This window comes from Ochotona curzoniae, unplaced genomic scaffold (genome assembly GCF_017591425.1).
Source record: "Ochotona curzoniae isolate NIBS_2020 unplaced genomic scaffold, NIBS_Ocur_1.0 contig_1014, whole genome shotgun sequence".
NCBI classification, from domain to species: domain Eukaryota; kingdom Metazoa; phylum Chordata; class Mammalia; order Lagomorpha; family Ochotonidae; genus Ochotona; species Ochotona curzoniae.
The window spans coordinates 45,335,828-45,359,175 of NW_024464920.1; the positions used below are offsets into that span (position 1 = coordinate 45,335,828).

A 23,348-nucleotide genomic window follows, 5' to 3' on the forward strand; every position below is an offset into this window, starting at 1 on the left:
AATAACCTGGACTCACAGGAAGACATAAAGATCACTGCACGTCGCAGTAAACTTCTTTAACAAAGAAACCAAGGAGCCAAGCTCAGGGGCTCAGTGGATAAATTCTTACCTTGCAAGTGCCAGGATCCCATACGGGTGCTGGTTAGTGTCCTGGCTGCCCCACTTCCCATTAGCACCCTGCTTACAGCCTGGGAGAGCAGAAGAGGATAGCCCAAAGCCTTGGGGAGCTGCATCCACACTGGGGTCCCAGAGCAAAATCCTGGTTCTTGACTTTAGATCAGCTCAGCTCCTGCTGTTGTAGCCATTTGGGGAATGACCCAGTGGAAGGAGGATCTCTCTTTCTCTCCCTGTAAATCCAATCTGCCTCCCCAATAAAATAAATTAATTAATTAAAGAGGGCCCAGTGCGGTAGACTAGTGGCTAAAGTCTTCGCCTTGTGCACTTGCTGGGATCCCATATGGATGTCGGTTCTAATCCTGGTGGCCCTGCTTCCTACCTTGCTTGTGGCCTGGGAAAGCAAGCAGCCGAGGACGGCTCAAAGCATTGGGACCCTGCACTTGTGTGGGAGAATCAGAAGAGGCTCAGGGCTCCTGGTTTCGAATCAGTGCAGCCCCAGCCACTGGAACCACTTGGGGAGTGAATCAAAGGACAGAAGATTTTCCTTTCCGTCTTCTCCTTTCTGCATAATAAAAAAACTTTCCAATAAAAAAACTCATCTTATTTTTCTGTATTTTTAACAATCTTTACATAGTTAATTAGGGCACAAAGGTTTAAGGGCTACAGGAAAGTGGGAAAGACTATTATTTCCACATTTTTTTTTCCTGTATCTGGGGTAAAGGGGGAGATAAAGGGAGAAGCCCCATTCAGTCTCCCACCTATGTCAGGTCCCTGATGTGGGGCATGCTCTGAGGGTCTTGCCCAAGTGGTTTTGATAGTTCAACAGTTACGAATTGCTGCCAATCTCGCCATTCCACGCACGACGAGGTCACTGCAGAATGCACTGATTGACATAGTCCACCTTAGAGTTCTCCAGTTTTTCACTGCCAACAAATGGCTGGGGTAACTGATTGATTTGTTCTGTGGTGCCAGGTATCCGCTGCAGGTTCCAACAGACTGCCATATCCTCCATGCGCACCTGGTTATGCTCTCTACTGCTTCATCCGAGCCTCTTAGCAGCCTCGGCTCTGGCACTTGCTCTCCATGGCAGACCATGGAACCTACACTTCTCTTCATGGTTAGGGTTCTGAGTTTGGTAGTTCAACTGGGGAGATCCCAAAAGAAACTTTATCTGAGGTAATCCCAGGCCAGATTCTTGTGTGTACTTGCAAGTACAGGATCCGGTACGGTCCATCACCCCGATCAGCTGGTAGTTGCAATTGTTGGGTCGGTTCTGTTTCCAGTGCTGTCTTCCACATGAAACAATGGGTGTTGCAGTCCAGTCTGATTCTGCCCGGCACACACTCGGCCCTCACATAAACCAATGGGAACTGCAGCCTAGTTGGAGTGATCCACAATAACCCCCACCAGTCCCGCCCCCTGCCCTGGTTCCTGCGCTTGTCAGTATGTACAGCAGACTAGTCCAGTCTGTCCCACATCCTATTCAGCTCTTATGCATATCAATGGGCATTGAAGCCCAGTTCAACCCAACCATCTCCACTTCCATCAATGCCCATTGATGGGAAGATCTTCCTCTCTGTCTCCTCCTTTCTGTATATCTGACTTACTAATAAAAAAAAATTAAAAAGAAAAAGAAAAAAGCAAGTGGATTAGCCAAGACTCAAACAGGTTCCCTTACTAAAAAACAAGATTTAATATCTAGGGTTCAGTATGATGGCTCAGTGGCCAAAGTCCTTGCCCTGCATACATCAGAATCCCATATGGGCATCGATTCGTGTCTTGGCTGCTCCACTTTCCATCCAGCTTCCTGCTTGTGGCCTGGGAAAGCAGTCGAAAGCCTGCTTTCCAAAGCCTTGGGACCTTGCATCTGCAAGGGAGACCAGGAAGAAGCTCCTGGCTCGTGCTTTCTGATCGGCTCAGCTCCTGCTGTTATGGCCACTTGGGGGAATGAACCAATGGATGGAAGATATTTCTCTCTCTCTCTCTTTTTTTTAATCTACCTTTCCAATAAAAATAAATAAATCTTTAAAAAAATTTACTATTCAAAATATACAAAGGCCTCTATATTCAATTTAAAAATAAATTAATTAAAAGATGGGCGAAAGCCCGTTACAGATTCCTCAATACGAATGAGACATATAGCAAATAAGTCTATGAAAAGATGTTCCATGTCACACGCAACAAGGGAAATGCAAGGTGCAATATCTAGGAGGTACCACTACATGACTGTCAGCAGGACCATATCTCACCAAACACTACTAAGCAATTGGAGCTTGTTCCTTGCTGTCAGTGCAAAATGGTGCAGCCACTTTGGAAGGTAGTGCAGCATTTCTTACAAATGTAAAACACACTCCTACCAAATAATCCAGCCATCAGACACTCTGTATTTAATCAAAGGAGTTGAAAATTTATGTCTACAAAAATCCCTATGCATGAGTGCTTCTGGCAGCTTTATTCATGACTGTCAAAATCTGGAAAGATGTCCTCTGGTAAGGGAATGTATAACTGTAGTACATGCAGAATGGAATATTAGGCCACAAAGGTTAATGAATCGGGAAGCCCTGAGAGACAGGGAGGAAACTTAAATGCATATTAGTAACTGAAAGAAGCCAATCAGAAAAGCTATATACTGTGTGATTTTAGCTATATGACATTCTAGAAAAGGCAAGACTATGAAGAGAGTAGAACGATCAGTGGTTGTCATGGGTTGCTAAGGATGGAGGAGTAGACAAGCAAAAAATTAGTGTCTTGATTTTTCCAGTTTATTTATTCATTTTCATCTATTTGAAAGGTAAAGAGAGTGACTGAGAGAGAATGAGAAAGTGAGAAAGACTGATTTTATACCTGCTGCTTCATTTCCCATTCTTTTAAAAAAGGAAAAGAATGAAAGCAGAGTATGTCCTACAGACCCTACAGAAAAGAATGAGATAATCATGAATCCCTTACACCAATAAAACTGTCAATTTCGATGAGATAACATGTCTAGAAAGACAAAAATTACCCAAACTGACAAGCAATAGAAAATAGCAAGACAAAAGCAGGAAACAGAAAGACTATTAACTAACACATAAAGAGACTCAGTCATTAAACAGCTTGAACAAAGAAGCAGGTGTTTAGCCTAGCAGTTAAGATGCCCGTGTCCCCCGACTCCCCCTGCCTTCAGGGTGCCCAGTTCTGGACACCAGCTCCTGACTGGAGCCGCCTGCCAGTGTAGACCTTGGCAGGCGGGCAGCAGGTGATGGCTCAAGTAACTGGGTTCCTGCCACCCACGTGGGAGACCTGCATTGAGTTCCTGACTGCTGGGTGTGGTCCTGGTCACTGCTGGCATGTAGGGAGTGAGCAGTGGATGGGGCTTATCATGCTCTGTATGTGACTCTTAAAAAAATTGTTGATTTTTATTGGATAGGCAGATACACAGAGAGAAGGAGAGATACGAAGATCTTCCATCCGCTAGTTCACTCCCTAAGTGGCCACAACGATTAGAGCTGATCCGATCTGAAGCCAGGAGTCAGGAGCTTCCTCCAAGTCTCTCACGCAGGATAGGGTCCCAAGGCTTTGGGCCGGCCTTGACTGCTTTCCCAGGCTACAAGCAGGGAGCTGGATGGGAAGTGGAGCTGCTGGGACACATGAACTGGTACTGGTACCCATATGACTTTAGCCACTAGGCTCCTACGTCAGGCTCTCTATGTGGCTCTTAAATAAATTTAAAAATTCAAAAAAGTCTCCAGTGTATGTTCTTTCCTACTCTTTTGGTTGAAGCAACTGATCTGGCAGGCCTGTAAATTCATTATCATCTGAAGTTATTTGCAAGTGCAGCCAATATATTCACATATGTATTTCTGATCTTAGGACAAATGGTACAACAAGCCTCATTTGTTACCTGTCATGCTTACACTCTTCAAATAAATTATCTACTGCAGTTCACTGTTTCTGAACTATAAAATGTACTTACATACAAAATTAACATCAAAAAGATGTTTTCAAGGAAAGAAGGGGTTTCTTGGTGGTTCAAAATTTAATAAAAGGAAATGGAAAGTATATGCAAATCCAATCCATCCTTATGCAAAAGAGCTCCCACCATACGGCTCTTTGTAATAAATTATACCAAGAGGCTTATAGGCTGATAATCTGATCCAGAAAAATGAGAAAAAATATATAACTACAGCTAGGTCCTTCTATGCAGAGAACAGAGTACTTTTATCTTTGGACTTACACAATTCCCCAGACAACATAATTTTCTGTAACCTGATATGTACGTGATATATGCTTATCATTAATTGGTGATATGTCTTACTTGTAACATTCTTCCTGCTGTCCCACTAAAGTCAAGCACGTGTGCTGTGGCTAGGGCTTACACATCTAGAAACCGAGTTTGAATTTTATTTTGAGTTAGGGACTATAAGAATTGAGCAGGAAAACAGCATGGCTTGTATTAAAAACAGATCCATCTTGCCTGCTTTGTGAAGGGTGGATGAGTTGGAAGGCAGTGACCCAGGAAACACGTGATGAGGTCTGGGCAGCGATGCTACTGACAAGGGTGAACAACTTGCATAAACTCTTCCACACTGCCTAGCAGTCGCCTGAGGCGGGCACTATTATCTTTATTTGACAGCAAGCCAAGGTAGAGTAAATAATTGGCTCAAGGTCACAGAGAGGCTATACTGGAATTCAAAACCTACAACATGGCACAAGAGGCAAGCCGCTCCATCTGTACCCGGAAGACACCGAGAGGAGGCTTAAGCAGGGCAATGTTTTCTGGTCACAGATGCCAAGGTTTGCTAATGGATTCAACGTAGAAAAACAAGAAAAGAATGGATCCTACTTTATAATGATATTCAGGGGAAGACATACAGTAAGAGGAAAAATAGATCCAGCACGCAAACTGGAGTAGTGCAACATTTAGAAGCTGATCAGAGTAGCCTGGCGTGACGGCTCAGTGGTTAAAGCCTCACCTTGCAAGTGCCAGGATCCCAGATGGGCACCAGTTCCTGACCCAGCTGTTTTACTTCTCTTTCAGCTCCCTGCAAATGGCCTGGGAAAGCAGTGAAGGAGGGCCCAAAGCTTTGGGACCCTCACCCGTGCCAAAGTGGGACACCTGAAGAAGCTCCTGCCTTCAGATGGCTCAGCTCTGGCCATTGTGGCCATTTGGGGAATGAACCAGTGGATGAAGATCTTTCTCTCTGTAAATCTTGTCTGCCTTTCCAATAAAAATAAAATAAATCTTAAAAGAGAGAAAGAAAGAGAAACAGAACAGAGAAGGAAGAAGCAGCAAAACACACAACACTTTGCGGGGGTGGGGGAGGTGGGGAGCAGGATTGGTAGAATTTAGTGCCAAAGCCAAGTGCTGGATTCCGGTCAGGAGCAGGGAGAGACCCAGCGGGACAGGCTACTGAGATGGACAGAGGGGCAAAGAAGGGACCCCAAGATGCTTCTGGCTGCAGGTCAAGAGGGAGGTGGGAAGAGCAGTTTGCCCTTTCCTCGCTACCTTGTCTGCCTCACCTCCTGGGTCATGGCCACAAGTTTAAACTCTACATCCCTATTTCTAATTACAATGCTAGCAGCAGAGTTGAGATTACATCACTGTGATGTAATAGTAGGCAAATACTAAATTAATTTGAAGGTTTTCTAGTCTCGTCAGAAGGTCAAGATTCCAGTATGACAGCCACCCAACCTACTGCTGTCTGCCTTCTCGTTGACCTACCGTGAGAGAGCCGTTCTGGGTACTGGGCGAGTTGCTGCTCTGCTCCCCGTGGGCTTGCGTGCTGCCATAGAGCGTCAGGTTATGCTCACTGGTCTGGCCGGCATAGTCCTGAGTGTGTGGCACTCCGTATTCTGTGGGAATTCCATTCTGTGGAGGTGGTGGAAACGGGATGGTAGTAAAAGGCTGAACCATTGCGTCAGGAGTTGTTGTTGGCTCCTGGTTACCCTAAAATAACCAGAGAGAGGAGGAGAAAAAGGACTTTAGTTCCTGGTTACATAATTACTTCTAAGAGGAGTATACAGAGTTATTCAAATATTCTCCCACTGCAATGTGAAACATAACACAAAAGGCCCCTAGCTTGGGGAAAATCTTGTTATACATACATTTATATTCATATATGTAAGTAGGTAGACACACACACACACACACACACACACACGCCAAACTGTGCTCACTAAACAGATCTATAAGTTGACGTCAATGACTAAAATATTCTCTTTTAAAACCAAATTTTAAATGTCTGCTGTAAGAGTTGAAATTAATTAAACCAGTTATTCTTTAGGTACCTTTTAAAGTTTTCACTGATTTTTCTTAAGAAGAAACCAATGGAAACCAAATCAATTTCACTGAAAACTATAATTCACAGTGATTAGTACAATGACAGCATAAAGACTTGGACCTCTATTCTACAGAATCCAGTTCAGAAAAAAAGGATTCTTGATTAAAATTTATTCTTTGGATATCAAACTAGGGGCTTATTTAAATCTTGGCTATTATGTTAGTGATTTAAAATATGTTCCTTTAAATGAAAATACTAAAAATATACCAAAAAAAAAAAAAAAATCCTCCAAACAGAATTTGGAAGTGTTTGTCAGCTCCAATGACAAGGCTAGCAACACCGCAGCACACACCGGTCCACACAAGTGGGACTCAGTACACTACCTGAAATACCAAGCAAGACAGAATCAGCGGAAAGATGCGGACCTGGTCAAGGCTCCGTAGCACGCTCTCACTTCTGTCTTCAAGTTCAGGGAGATATGGGGTGAAGCCCTGTTAGAGAGTCTACAAGGCCCTAACCACTCTCCCTTGTCCATAACTGATCTTTAGCCCCTCATTTTATTCCATAAAAAGAAAAGGCATAGTTTTAATGAAAACAGGAGAACCAGCGAAGTCCTGGCAGGCTTTCTGGAAAGCACTGGCAGAGAAGTCAAAAGGCTTCAAACTGCTGACTGATCAGCTCCTCCCGCACTGCGAGTCAGACACCCAAACTGGTCTCAGAGACCAAAGCAAACCTGGGCTTGGGTCACTGGCTTTCCTCCTAGCCAGAACACTCTTCTCTCAAACAAGAAACAAATTATTTCTCTTCTCTCTCACTCTCAATCTTTATTTCCCCTCACTCCAATTCTCTGCCCTCCATGAGCTGCAGGCCTCTGACTTTCAGTAGCATTTTCTAAATCTCATCTTAGGGTTGCAAACAAAACCAGTGCTGAGGCTCCCACGCTCATCTGTTTTCCTAAGGATGACTCAACCACTGATACGAGAATGTACTGCTCTGCGTGACATGCCATCAAATCGACAAAGACTGTTAGAAATCAAGAACTATCTGATCACAGTTTAGAACACTCCATATTCTTCAGATGGCCACGCACCCCAAACTTTCCAAACCCAATCAAAATCTCAGCAGGCATTTTCGTGAAGTTGTTACTAAAATTCATACAGAATTGCAACAGACTAGAATAACCAAAACAATTTTGAAAAAGAGCAAAAATTGGAGGAATTAAGACTGCTTGATTTCAAGGCGTACCGTAAGGCTACTGCAATCACAAAGATCATGGTAGAAGTACAAAATGGAATGGTACTCAGAAAAATAATACTCAAGGATTCCTGGAACTTACAACAATGTGAACGAAACTTCAACTGCGTTGAATGGAAGAATCTAGACAAAAACCCTCACTGTAATTCCATGTGTATGAAATGGAAAAGGAGAGCTAATCTGTGGCCAGAAGGGAAAGCGTCCACCTGCCTGCATTCTGAAGAGCAGGCAGAGAACCCGGGTACCCAGGACAGGCTGCTGAGACGGGAGCCCAACGACCTCATTTGGGTGACGGACTACACTGCCAACACTCGTTACACTAGACATCTGCTCTTTGCTGTTTCACGTTATTCACACCAAGGGAAAGCAAGACAATAAAAAGTCACCAGTCAACATCACAGAAAACTGTAAAATACAAATGCACTTTTACTGAGAAGACAGCTGCACCCATCACTATTATTCTACATACGGTGAGACAAACTATTCTATGCACACAGTGAAACAAAAAGGTTGTAATCAAAAATGTAAAACACAATTATCTTTATATTGTGATTACCCAGAAAATTCAAAGAACTGTAAATTAAGTTAGCAGATCTAATAATAAAACTTGTAAAATTTAAGAGCCAGCATTGTGAGAGAGTAAGGCTAGTGCTTTTCCTGCGGCACAGGCATCCCATATGGGCACTGGCTCGTGTCCTGACTGCTCCACTTCCAATCCAGCTCTCTGTTATGGCCTGGGAAAGCAGGAGAGGATGGTCCAGGTCGTTGGGACCCTGGATTTACATGGTAGAACTGAAAAAAGTTCCATGTTCCTAGCTTCAGAACAGCTCAGCTCTGGCCAGTGCGGCCATTTGGGGAGTGAACCAGTGAACAGACCAGCAGATGGAAGATCTCTCTCTCTCTTTCCCTTTCTCTCTCTAAAATTAGCCTTTTAGGAAAAAAAAAATCTTTAAAAAAAACTTGCAAAATTTATATGTAACTAAGAATAATACCAGTTATTCAGAATTGTGACAAATTTTATATTATTACATGAAATGTATATAAAAAGCAACACACAAAGAGGAAGCTGTATTTTGGTTCTGGAATGACAGTTAATCTAAAAATATCGATCCTCTTGAAATCGAAGGTAGACGAAGGTACACATAATGTCATTTCCACTAAGAAACAAATAATCTCAGATGAAGGAGACAAGATTAACTACTATTTAAAAAGTAGAATTAGCACAAGAAGAAACTTTCAAGAAAGCTTAAAAAAGAAAAACCTTCCTAGGAAGTTAGGCAGGTTCTATCATACTTTGTATCTTACCATTAAACTACTGAAAACAGCAAAAACACACACAAAAATGTTCAATGGGATATGGCAACCCTAAAACAGATGATATGATATATAATGTGTATATAATATGATATATTGCATATCATATAATATATAACATGTCATATATTATCTAGAATTCTATATTATAATTATAATGTAATATAATTATATAAAATAGTACACACATATAATGCATAATATAATTATATTATAATATATGATATGATATAAAATAACTAATATACATAACTAATATAACATTAATTATTAAATGGCTCCTGACTTTGGATCACCTCAGCTCCAGCTGGTGCAGCGACTTGGGGAGTGAATCAGCAGATAGAAGATCTTTCTCTCTGTCTCTCCTCTCTGTAAATCTGACCTTCCAATAAAAACAAATAATTCTTTAAAAAAGCAAAAATAAACACAATATTTTTTAAAAGTTCACGGAAAAACAGAATTCAAAAGTTAAACTCACGCCACTGCAGAAACTCATGTAAGATTCATGTTGTTTTTTTATGAGACATTTTCAAAAGAACTTTCTGAAAAGCGTTTGAATAAAACTGCATAGGCAGTCAGTCACAGGCAGGCTGACTGACAAGGTCTCCAAGACCGGGGTGAGCCAGGCCAAGGAGCTCCTCTCCAGTTCCACTCTCCTGCAGCCCTGCAGGTGAGACTGGCACACACACACACACACAGCAAGGATTCTCCCACAGGGGCAGGCACCCCAGGGCGGCTCAGCCAACAGAACAGACAGCAATTAGCAGGGTGAGGTGGAGAGGAAAGTAAAAACACGTTTCAGCATCCACCTGCGGCCCCGCCCTGTGTGTTTCTCAGCAGACAGGACACTGAAACCTCATGGAGCAGGACAGGGAGAAATGCCAGCAGGATTATTTGTACTTACAAAAATGTTTTCTCTAAACTTTGCTACAAATGTGACAATGAGTACATTCAAACCCAAGGGAAATTAATTGGGAATGATTTCATATTTTATATTATCACATGCTCCCCAAGTCTGAATATCTCCCAACATTATGGTATTGCTAAAAGTGTCACACAGTTTTAGATTTCTATTAAATTTCCAGGCCATATTTCAAAATTCCAAGGTTGGATGGAATAACAGCTCTTAGACAATTAAGGGGTAGTAGTTGACATGATTACTCTTAGATATGAGTTAAACTCCATGCTTTTATGAAAAGCTTTAAATACCATAGACTAAGCAGATTAAGTATACCTCATCAAGGAAAATGAATTCGCTTTCTGTAATAGTTACAAGACTAGATACAACAGTTCTTCCTAATTTAGCAGTCTATAAGCTTTTTTCCATTTGCAACTGGAAATAATTCCTTCCTCCATATTCTCATTGTATTTAGTTTGCATCAATTATATGCACTGATGTGAATTCAAAGCCTCACAGTTACCATGTTTAAACAGGTGTTTTAACTCCCCTATTAGATTAAAAGCTTCCTTATGTTGGGTAGGATCTATCTTGTATAATGAGCATCCCACATGGTACTCCAAATATTAAGCATTAAACAATAAACAGTTATCAAATGAAAGAAGACTGAAACAGAAGGTCCCATGAGCACGCAGTGCAGTAAACTGCTTTGTCTGGCTACAGCGGAGTGTGACAAGGGGGCACACGCGGCACGCTGCTATCCGGGGGTGACAGCAGACTGGATGCTAGGGGAAGAAGGGAGGAACCCACATTGAGGTGCTTGTGCTTTACTGCCAGAGCCCAGCTGAGTTCCGAACTTGCGAAGGGTACATGGATGAGGCGCAAAGAGGAAAGAAAGACGGACCACTAGGATTTCATGATCATAATGGACAATGTGGCAAAGCTGTCTGCTTTATTTATACAGTAACAGTCAAACTCTGGCTCAGACTTTTTACATCATGGTCAAGCAGGTGTTTCTAAGGATAATTCTGCCATTTGTTTTATCTAAAAACAATAGAAGTTCCTACTACAATTCTTATTCTACAACTTAATCTTGTATCACAAAGAAAAGGAAAACCTAAAGATCAAGGAAAGAATGAAAGCCTAAATATAGGGCCCTTGATTAGCATAAGGTCAATGGGGACAGCCAAGACAGTAGAAATGATAGAAGGCCCTTTTGCAAGACATTATTGCAAGTTATTATTGACATTAACCTCCAAGCTCACACTGAGTAAAAAAGCCAACTGCACAGTAGCAAACAATGCCTGAATGGATTAGAGTTCTTCCGCAGGGTGGTCCGGTGTCCATGCAAAGGAAGGTGGAGCTGCATTCAGGTGGTTGTAGAGACACCCGCTGAGCCCTGCCATGCAGCGGGAAATTCCTTGCGGCCCTGCCTGCAATGGAACAATACTCTTCACACCTTTGTGTCCCCCCACATCCACTGCATGGACCCCAACACTTTATGTACTTGCTCTTCTTGTTTTCATTGTAAGCACAGGATTTGTGCTGCTTTGCCAGCACTGTAAACTGGATGGAACTATAAATCTGTGTTAAGGATGGCTTTCTCCTCCAAGTCACTTATGGTAACAGAGATGGCCTTCCAGTGTCCACTGTGAGATTTGTTCATTGTTTTCATTTCAAGTTCAAATACTCCGCCACAGTAGGTAGTTCTCATGGAATAGGAAAAGTGTACAACCAAAGGCGCAGTCCCAGGCCTCAAGCTATCTATCGCTCTGTCTGCTTTACCCACAGCAGTCTCAGAGCTTCCACTAACCGGCCTAAGGCTGACTTCTAACTGTTTTTGGGTCCAGCAGGTCCTTTCTCCCAAGCTTTCACGGGAGACAGAGAATATCAGAAGAATGAGCATGATCCTGACACCTGAGTTTCAACCCCAATTATCTCCTCACCACATTTGGATGAATCACCTCACCTTCTCCAGACTGTTGCTTCTACTGCAATGTGGGTTATTCTGTTTTTCAGAAACTGGTTGTGACAGAGCAAGTGAGATCGTTTCTTGGTTTCTTAAGTGTATTCTTCGTTCTGAACTACTCTGCACATTTCTTTTCTTTTTTTTTAAAGATTTATTTTTTTTCATTGGAAAGGCAGATATACAGAGAGGAAAGACAGAGAGTAAGATCTTCCATCCGATGATTCACTCCCCAGGCGGCCGCAACAGCTGGAGCTGAGCCGATCCAAAGCCAGGAGCCTCTTCCGGGTCTCCCATGCGGGTGCAGGGTCCCAAAGCTTTGGGCCGTCCTCAACTGCTTTCCCAGGCCACAGGCAGGGAGCTGGATGGGAAGCGGGGCTGCCGCTTCCCATCCATATGGGATCCATACGGAATCCCGGGCGTGCAAGGCGAGGCTTTTAACCACTGTGCCATCGTGCCAGGCCCATGCACGTTTCTTAAAGCAATTATATTTTAACACTGAAGAATTTACAGCATGCTTAGCACTTACATTTTTTGAAAAAAATAATTTTAAAGGCATAGTTGGGGGGGGGGCAGAGAGAGAGACTCTTTCATCTGCTGGTTGACTTCCGAAATGACAGCAATGGCTGGAGCTGGGTCAGGTGGAAGCCAGGAGCCCAGAGCATCTGACAGATCTCTCATGTGGATGTAGGGACCCAAGGATTTGAGCCATCTTTCCTTGTTTTCCCATGCACATTAGCAGGGAGCTGGAGTGGGAGTGGCGCAGACAGATTCAAACCATTTCCCATATGGGATGCCAACACTACAGAAAGAGGCTTAATGTACTATACCACAATGCCAAACCCAACTTGCTTATGTTTAACATAAGAAGCACAAAGACAAAAGTAAGATTCTAGCTTTTGCAGGACAAACCAAAAGGCAAGAAAGGCATGTGAACTAATCAATGTTACTTGTGCTGAAAGTCATGTACAGATTGAAAGAATACAAAATGAAAAGTTCGAAATATACTGGTGTTCGTATGGGTGTTTGGCATGGCATTCAAGGTGTGGCTTGGGATGCCAATGTCCCATGCTAGAGTGGCTGGCATGGAGTCCTGGCTCTGCTCAGGATGCCTCGGGAGGGAGCCAGTGATGGCTCACTAGCTGAGCTCCCGATGGCCCCTGCCTCTCCCTGGCTCAGCCTCAGCAGTGGCAGGCATTCTGAGGAGTGAACCAGTGGATGAGAGTATCGTTTATCTTTCTGTCAAGTAGAAAAAAAATACCTCAAAATATAATTCTTTATTTTTCCACAACAAATGAGGATCATAATGGTGTTGATATTTTTCCTGTTTACTTTTCCTGCTTTGTTCTATCTTTTTCAGTTTGGTATCTTGAGCGTCACTTCACTGCTTCCAATCAACAAGCTGCAAACCCTAATGCCTCCCGGTGCCCACAACACATGAGACCTTTTCAAAAGGTTTGGAAAATGGAATTGAATGAAATTCAAGACATTTGTAATACACATTTTCCGTGAACTTTCAGAAGGCTTATGTATGGTATGTATGTATTTAGGAAGAGTATGTCTCCACAAGTTTAACACCACTAGGTCATTGATCATGATCCCACTGCTGTATACAAACGAAAGTTAATTCTTAGGATTATAAAAGAAGGTATTTTACAAATAACATCACTTTCTCTTGTGATTTCAAACTGAGCAAAGCGGCCAAGCCAAGCCTGCCTTTGTGGGGCAGCTGGGCAGGAGGTGCTGCAGACCCAGACAGCCCAGGAGGGAGCACGCTCACCAAGCTCACCAAGCACCAAGACAAGGCAATGCCACCTCGCTGGGTCACTCCGCGTTCTTCATTCACAAATTTTACAGTGCTACCGTGAGCTCGTTCCTGAAAAGGTTCTATATGTTCCTTGAAAAACAAAAACAAAGCTCAAAACAGTCCAACTATTATCCTGTCCCTATTGTTTTCAAATTACCCTAACCGCCTAGAGGACTGGCTCTTGCATCTTGTCTCAGCTTCACAGCCTCATCAGGAAGGGTAAAAAGTGCCAAGGGCCTCAGGGCCTGAGAACATGTCTCATGAACTTGGGTGAACATGTCTCATGAACTTGGGTGAAGGTGATACTGTTTCTCTTCCACAACCAATAGAAATGCTAGGGAAAGCCTGAGGCTGCTGCTAAGCAGCTTGTGGTGAGCCTGGGAGGCACAGGAGGGAAAAAGGGAGTCTAAAGACTTCCTGGAGCCGCTGCTAGGTGTCTTCAGGCTGAACCCCAGTGTTTGCCTTGCCCCCAGCTCTTCTGAGGTAGTGGATGGCTGTTCTCCCCAGGAGGCTCCCAAGAGCAGATCAGATGACTACATCCAGCCTTAAGAACCTGTCACCACCTAAGCACTGGGAAGGGTTAACTGAATCCAGCAAGAAGCTGGGGGCACATGGATTCCTGCCGCAATCTCCACAGATCACTGACTGCATGCAAGCAGGAAGCTCGCCCACAGCACCCGGCTTGCCACGCTCACGAATGTTCCCCTTGCCCCTCTTCCTGGGAGCAGACATTCACCTGTAATTGGTTGAACCTATCCACCAAAAGGAGAACAGACTCAAAGATGCAAATAGCGAGATTCTTGGCATCCATTAGGATTCCCTGGGTTGGCAGGGTGGGCCTGGGGCTCTGGCACCCTGTGGTACCAGGGGACTCTGAGTGCTGCTCTGAGAAATACCACTCAGAGGCTCTGGCTGGCAGCAGTGCAGCGAGCACATCATGGCAGAGCATGCCTGGGGGAAATATTCTCGAAGTTACACCTCCACCAGAACAGAAGCGAACAGAGGTGATCAGAGAGGGCAAAGTTCATAGGAAGATGACAAGGACAGTGGCTACAAATGGACATTTCCTGAGAGTGGAGGATTATCTTCTTGTGTAGAAGCAGAGATAAGAGAATAAACAACAGGCTTTTATTTTTCCAAAAAATAGAAATCTAATGAAATACCAGCTTAACAATGGATCTTTTTTTTCTGAGTGGGAATACTTAAAGAGGATCCAAAGCATGAGTGTGTTACAGCCCCTTGAAGAAGAGGCAGCGGCATGAGAGGGCACTAACTTTAAATTTGAGCTCTGGCGAACAGGTAATGAAATAAAAAAGACAATATAATACAGTTTACGTATAATATACTCTGCACCCATGCATAGGATAAAAGCAAGTGTCAGGAGCTCATATTCTAAGCACAGATACAGAGGCTTGGTTAACAGCAACCCTCTAAGCTTGGCTCCAAAACACTTGTCTTCTCTCTCTCTCTCTCTCTCTCTCTCTCTCTCTCTCACACACACACACACACACACAGCCCTACTTTTTGAATTACTCAGAGAAAGGCTAGATCAACCTTTCCCCTGAAGCTGTTTGGCCATCTCACAACAATGAATATTTTAACAGGAAAATAAATATTTCAGAATAAAGTCATTCAACCCAATAGTCTATTAGGTTGAAAGTGACAAAGCCGGTAATAGCCTTAGTGTCTCCATCCTCTTAAAAGCCCTTTCTCTCATTTTCGCTTCAAGTGGACCAAGCCTCCTCTGGCAATGGGAGACCGTGGGAGCTACTTGGTTCAACCACCCTAGAAACGCAGCCCCTCACAATGCCCCAGGGAAGACGAGGTACTCAATGTCCTTGGTGAGTTACCAAAGCCACAGATCAATACTCTTTTCTCTAAACCAAAACTTTCCCTTACAATTTAAATTAATTCACTCTTTATATTTTGTCTTCATGGACAATTACATTTGCGTCTCCATCTATTGACTCCCCTTAAAAATATTCATAACTCAGGCAAGGGTTATAGTACCTTCACAATCAGAGGATGGCAAAAAAAAAAAAAGCCACTGTCATGATACCAGCACCCCATACAGCTGCCACTTCAGGTCCCTACTACGGCACCGGAGAAAGTGGCAGAAGATGGCCCAAATCATTAGCTTCCTACACCCATATGGGAGAGCCAGAAGAAGTGTCTGGCTCCTGGCTTCAGCCTGGCCCAACCCTGGCTGTCGTGATCACGTGAATCAGTGGATGAAAGATCTCTCTGAGTGTGTGTCTCTTTCTGTTAACTCTTTCAAATAAATACTAAATAAATAAATAAATTTCTTTTTAAATCCTCTGCTTGTGGCCTGAGAAAGCAGCAGAGGACAGCACAATGTCTTGGTACCCTGCACCCTCATGGGAGACCCAGAAGAAGCTCCTGGCTTCCGACTGGCTCAGCTCCAGCTGTTGTAGCCACTTGGGGGGAGTGAATCAGCAGACAGAAGATCTTTCTGTCTCTCCTTTCTCTCTGTAAATATGACGTTCCAATAAAAATAAATAAATATTTAAAGAAAAAAAAATCGAACCCAGCACCATGGCCTAACGGCTAAAGTCCTTGCCTTGAATGCACAGGGATCCCATATGGGCATCAGTTCTAATCCCAACTGCTCCACTTCCCATCCAGCTCCCTGCCTGTGGCCTGGGAAAGCAGTTGAGGACGGCCCAAAGCCTTGGAACCCTGCACCTGTGTGGGAGACTCAGAAGAGCTCCTGGCTCCTGACTTCGAATTGGGTCAGCAGTAACTTGGGGAGTGAATTATCTGATGGAGGATCATCCTCTCTGTCTCTCTGTATATATATCTGACTTTGCAACAAAAATAAATAAATCTTCAAAAAAAAATCACAAAACAATTTGCTTTACAGATTTTATGTTGGGTAGTCTTCTATCAGTTTACTTCTTTAAAATGGGAAACTCAAATGATATAATAGAGAAACGGAATTAAAAATAAGTTAATTTTTTTCAAACCAAATTGTTGAAATGCAGGCATAGTTTTACCATAATACACATTTTCTGTAATTGTTTTGAGGATTCCTAGTAAGTATGAATTTCAAATTTTTGCACCAAAATATTTTAATTTTACACCAACCTAGTACCATTTCAAACACCCAGTAAGCGAAATAAGCTTTCCCACTCGCTTTCCCAGAACCAAACATTTGGTGCACAACCATGGTTACCGGGTGGCTCACACTTCCTCTACTCCTTTCCTGGTCAAGTTCCAAAGCTGAAAATTCATCACTGCTTCCTGACCAAATGAAGGGATGAAGCACACACAGCAGTCAGTCTTCAGAAAATGCTTGCTAAATTAAATTTTCTGACCCGCTGAATATCTGGACCTGAAGAATACGGCCATAAAAAAGATAGGAGCTCTGCAGGAGACTTACCACAATCACCATTCCTAAATGTTTGCCACAGAACATGGATGATCAGAGTGCTACGGAAGCCCCTGTCACTGGCCAGCTGGATGTGTGAGCTGATCTGGAGCACTACGAGGGAGGAGAAATGAGCGGACACTCTCCACAGCCGCATCACAGGCAGTCAAGGAGTCTTCCTTTGAATGGTTCTCCCTTTTTCTAATAAGTCCTCAACCTAATCAATTTCCCAAGCAGGCTGCCAGAATGAGCTTTCTGAATGAAAGCCTAAACCTATTAACCATCTTTCTAAAATTCTACACATTTCCATAGCTACTGCTTGCAGCCCAGACACCTCTGAAGTCACAGCTCTCGCACACCCGCCCGAGTCGCGGTGTTTTGCACTGTGCTTCGGGCACCGTGAACCAGGTGCTGGGGAAACAATGCTGATTCGTATGACAAGCCCTTGAGCTCATGGCATTTACAGTCTAGAGGGGAGACACAAACAAGCCATGAGACCGCAAGCAAGGGGTACTCAGAGCTACCTATGAATGGATCACTCAGCAAAGCAAAGACAGGTGAACATATTAAGAAGCACTAAAACTCCACCTGAGAGGTGGCAGTGACTCACTGCAGGTGGCAGGAGGGCTGGGGAAACACCGGGCCTGAGAACTCCCCCCCCCCCCCCCGGAAAAACCAAGACAACCGCAGGTGGAACTGGAGACTTAGTGACTTTATAGCAGGTATATTAATGACCTTACATGGTCCACAGATTATATTATAAATATCCAAATAGCTTCTGGTTCACCGTCCAGTTTTTCTGCACCCACTATTTCAGCTTGGAAGACCTCTCTCGCCACCTGGATAGTTCAGATACAAGTACTAATGTGTAGTTCAGGGCTAGGTATTATGGCACAGCCCATTAAGCTCCTACCTGGTACCTGTATCATGTATTAGTACTGATTCAAATCCCAGCTGCTCTGCTTCTAATCCAGCATTTTCCTGATGCTCCTGGAGAGGCATCCTTGGATGGACCAAGGATCTGGGTCCTAGTAAGACTTAGGAGCCTGAAATACCAGGCTCTTGGGTTTGGTCTGGCCCAACCTCACCGCTGGAGACATCTGGGGAGAGGACCAGTAGCTGGAAGACCTCTCGCTCTCTCTCTGCCTTTCAAGTAAATCAATCTTTAAAAATAAAGAGCTTGAAAGCTCAGCGCTGTAGCCTAGTAGCTAAAGTCCTCACCTTGCATGTGCCAGGATCACATTTGGCTGCTGATTCGTGTCCCAGCTGCTCTACTTCCCATCCAGCTCCCTGCTTGTGGCCTGGGAAAGCAGCAGAGGATGGCCAAAAGTCTTGGGACCCTGCACCCAGGTGGGAGACTTGGAGGAGGCTCCAGGTTCCTGGCTCCTGGCTTTGGATTGGCTCAGCTCAGGCCGTTGCAGACACTTGGGGAGTGAACCAGCAAATGAAGATCTTTCCTTCTGTCTCTCCTTCCCGCTGTACATCTGCCTTTTCAATAAAAATAAATAAATCTTAAAAAAAAAAAAAACTTAGTTTGAACATGTACTCCTCTCTAAAGGTTTCCAGCTTATACTTACGAGGCTGAGGGCAACAAAACAAGGCCATTCCCTCTTCTTCCAACGCTTCACTCTGTTGTCCTTATACTTAATTTTATTAGGTTATACTATTTATTTACATAACTGCAGGTTTATGGAATATAAACTATTTAAGACGGGTTATAATCCAGGTTTAATTATCTGTATATCTCTAATGACTGCCTTAAAAACTCTGAGTACTGGCCAAAGGAATAAAGAAGTACATTACTACCTAGCAGGACTAGCAGCATTATACACAGTAAGAAAGAGGTATCTACGACAGGGAAAGAATTACATGTTCCCAAACCCTCCAGAAGGCTCCGGGGAGCTAGTCACAGAATTTGGCTGTTTTATATATTGTCTTTCAAGGATGACAGGCAACAGCTGTTGGCTACCTCCACCAGGCAAGAGTTATAAATGCTGCTGCAGTGCTCGGCAGCTGAACCACTCCCACGCAAAGACCATGAACACGGGGTCCCTCTGCACTTCTGCTCAGGGAGCTCTGTAGGGTTCCTGCTGGCACCTGGCTTCCTCCCCAGGCAGCCCTCAGCACCAGCTGCCAGGCTTTGGCTTGCCCTCCACTCCATCCATCAGCCATCTCCAATGGTCTCAGCTTTCCCAGAAATCTATTTAACTCTTTCATTTAGCAGCAACATCAGTCTGCACTTGTTTTCTATTTGCTATTATTGATTTATTTTTTGATTTTGATTTTTTTGTACCTCTACCTTATTGTTTAGTCAATTCAAGTTATGAGAAGCAACATAGAGCACTTATCTCGACCTAGAAATACTAAATTTTTTTTTCTGCAGAAGATTTCAATCACAAATTAGTTCTGGAATTCAAAGTTCCTTATCAAATTTTTTAAGTTTTTTTTTTATTGCAACATCAAATATGCAGAGAAGAGGACAGACAGAGAGGAAGATCTTCCGTCCAATGATTCACTCCCCAAGTGACTACAACGAGCAGTGCTGTGCCAATCTGAAACCAGGAGCCAGGAACTTCCTCCAGGTCCCACACGTGGGTGCAGGGTCCCAAGGTCTTGGGCCATCCTCGACTGCTTTCCCAGGCCACAAGCAGGGAGCTGGATGGGAAGTGGGGCTGCTGGGATTAGAACTGACGCCCATATGGGATCCCTGTGCTCAAGGCGAGAACTTTAGCAGCTAGGCCACCACACCAGGCCCTCCTTATCAAATTTGAGAAAGGTGAATGAATTATGGAATTTTTTATGTTTCTTTAAACATAAACATACTATTACAGGGAGCAGATATCAGGCCTAGCTGTAAGGTCTTGCATCCTATGCAAGAGGGACTTAGCTTGGCTTTCCTCACCTCCACCATGGAGGCAATGATGACGATGGTTCAAGGAGTGGAGTTGCTGTTTTATATATAAGAGACCTGGGCTGAGTTCCAGGTTCCTGGCGTTGGCCCAAGCCCTAGCCGTGGCAAGTACTGGTGGAGGGAATCGGAAGAGGGGAGTTCTGTCTCTTCCTGTATTTCCATCTATCTTGTTCTCTTCCCTTCCTCTCTGTCTCCCCTGTTTCTCTCTGCTTCTCCAATTAAAAAAAAAAAAAGTTGTTTTAAGACTCTTCAACACCACTAACATGTATTAAAAACAAATCAGAGAACAGTAAGAAAAAAACGAGAAATGCTTTCTACAATTCTTGACACTGTCCTTGTACCTACACGTGCATAAATTACACACATCTAGATCAGTGGAAGCAAAGTGACTTGTCAGTATCAGAACTAAATGTTCTGATAGCTCAGGTGCCAACTACCAGCACACCCAGCACTGCATGCAAACCTTGAAGCCCACCCGCCCTCGGAGTGCCTGATTCCTGACTTCCCTCCTTCTTCACGAACGCAACAGGGGCCAAGACCAGCATGCAGCTGAAGAGATGACAATTCCCACAGCAGTGTTGATCTCTGACAACTGGATCAATAAAGAGGCCATGGACTCCATTCCTTCAGCTAGGAGTAACAACAAAATGCAAACTTGTGACTGCAATATTTGATCTTTTATTACCATGAGACACATTAACCTAGAGGAGGAACTAGAATCCTTGGTTAAAAGCCATTGAAAAGGGCCCGGTGCGGTGGCACAGTGGTTAAGGTCCTCGCCTTGCACGCCCGGGATCCCATATGGGCGCCGGTTCTATCCCAGCAGCCCTGCTTCCCATCCAGCTCCCTGCCTGTGGCCCGGGAAGGCAGTCAAGAACGGCCCAAAGCTTTGGGACCCTGCACCCACGTGGGAGACCCGGAAGAGGCTCCAGGCTTTGGATCAGCATAGCATCGGCCGTTGCGCTCACTTGGGGAGTGAATCATCAGACGGAAGATCTTCCTCTCTGTATATCCGCCTTTCCAATAAAAAATAATAAAAATAAAATCTTAAAAAAAAAAAGCCATTGAAAAAAGCTCTTTCCCAGGAAACCTGTCTCAGGGCAAGGGTGGCAACAAGGCTGGAAAGGAAGCCTGCAGAGACCACACCAACAGGCCCCAACGGCCACCACGGCTGCCCAGCCATGAGAACATTCCCAGAAATCACAGTACATTTCCTGGAGAAGTCGGAGTGGTACTTTAAAACAATCAAACCACACAGTTCCTCGAGCATGCTTTACAGAAAAGGGAATATCAATTTCTCCCTACTTGTAATCCAGCTCACCTAGGCATCATCTTCATTGCACTGAACCAATAGGATTCTCCAACCTCATGCAAGGATAAGTGTCCAGCCAAGAACATGATACAGAACAGAAAAGGTCACTAGATACCTTATCTTGCAAAACTGTTTTTTCTTCCATAAAACAGCCAGGTACCCGTCCTCAAGCTTCCCAGCCTCCCACAGCTCGGCGCTGCTCTAACCAGGGCCTTCAGGTTCTTTCTCATTCTATACAAATGCGCCTCCATACAAAACACTCAGCCACCCAACTGCAAAACCTGAGCTAAAATGTCAGGAAGGCAAAACTGGGTACTGGATAGTCAACCCAAACAACGCTTTGCTTCTCCCACAAGAGTCTAATGCTCCAAGAAATCAGCAGACACTTCTCCAACTTCTGGTCAAAGGAGGGTTTTATCAAAGGGCAGAGTTTATGTAAAGAGAAAGTTAAATAAATAGTAAGGACTGCATTCTTTAGTTTACATAATACAAAACCATCATCTAAAAATGGCAGATACAGCATAAACTCTGGAAAGATAAGCATAGGTTCAAATCCAGACTTCGCCACACACTATTTGTGACCTTGGGGAAGCCAATGAACCTCTCAATGACTCAAGTTTTTCATCTGTAAAATGGGAAGAAGGCTCATCACCTAGAGGGGCACCTGTAAAAATCAGCTGGGAACATCAATTCTTCACCTCTGGCTTAAAGAGAGCAGGAAGCATAGACAATACTCTCCACTGCAGTCCTCAAAATTCCCCCAGTTACGCCAACACCGACCTAAGCAGGGCGATTCCAAGGCTGCATATAAAATACAGGCTCAGGGCAAAGAAACACAACAAAGCACTCACATTTTCCATTTCTCGGGTTATCATGAAAACTCTTTAAAACACTAACGACCAGGGTGGGAACAGCACATAAGGCCTGTGAAATCATCTGGTGCACTCTGCCATGGCACTGCAGGTGGGACTCAATGTCCTTAAATTGAGAGCAGGCTAATTTGTTAGTTTGATAATTTTGTATGGCCCATAGATGATGTTATAAATATCCAAATGGCCCTTGGCAGAACAAAGGCTCCCCAGCTCTGCTGAACACAGCTGCTATGCTGGGCGGCCAGGCAGCCATTTTAACTGAAGTCACGAAAGCACGTTCTCCAGCCCGTCCGTGCTGTCCTACTGAAATGTCCAGACAATCTAACTGCCATGTAAACAGCACAGCTGGAAAAGTCTATCACTTACGGAGGCTCCCTAACATCTCACTCTGCTTTTCAGTGCTCAGAATGCCCTGCCCCCACTGTCTCGCTCTGAATTTCCTCCTTGCTTCTCCAGCAGAACGGCAAGAAGAAGCACACGGAAAGAGGGATCTTTCTCCTCTGCCACGTAAAACAACAAAAATCTAGGAATGCCGTTTTCCACTTATACCTTTAATTCTATCAGCCCCAGGACTTCCTCTGAAATTAGTCCATACTAAATACTAGAGGCTGGGACTCAAGGTTCAGGTAACAATGTGTGTAGCTTACATAAACACACACGGAGCAAGACACACGGCGGCTTTCCCTCTCACCCTTCTGCCTCTGCCAAGGCCCTGCTAACTGGGATACAGCAGAAGATGGCCAAGTTTTTGAGCCTCTGCACACACCTGGGAGACACAGAAGCAGCTCCTGGTTTCCCTCCGGCTTCCGCCTGGCCCATCCTGACCACTGCAGCCATTTGAGTAGAGATCCAGGGGATGGAAAATTTCCCTCTCTCTTCAACTCTGCTTTTCTGATAAACAAATTTTTTTTTAAAGAATGTATTATAGATACCATATAACTGGTCTTCCTTCTGCCTGTAACAAGAACCCAAATTACCTTGCTCCTCTTGAGCATTTAAAAACAAAAATCCTTAAAATAGTAACAACGCTCAAAATATTGTAAAGTAGGCAAGGAAGATAGTGATCCAAGGTAGGAGACAAGCAAAGTGACCTTGGACAACTGCCCCAGCTGACTTCCCAGAGAAATTTCCAGGCTAGGGCAGAGAGAGGGAAATCCGGGCAGAACCCAGCAGTCGCCATAAGCTTAGGTGGGAACGCGGCATCTGGGGAGCCAAGTGACTGCTGGATGTGCAGGGGGCAAAGTGG

General features: G+C 44.1%; 1 protein-coding gene across 10 annotated transcripts in view; it reads right to left on the minus strand.

Moving 5' to 3' along the window:
* RBFOX2 (RNA binding fox-1 homolog 2) overlaps positions 1-23,348 on the minus strand; it is a 252,771-nt gene that overhangs the window by 50,909 nt on the left and 178,514 nt on the right. For all 10 annotated transcript variants that reach the window (XM_040985337.1, XM_040985307.1, XM_040985298.1 and 7 more), the window contains one exon: positions 5,819-6,043. In XM_040985337.1, the coding sequence (XP_040841271.1) occupies positions 5,819-6,043 (225 nt within the window). The remainder of the gene's footprint in view (positions 1-5,818; positions 6,044-23,348) is intronic.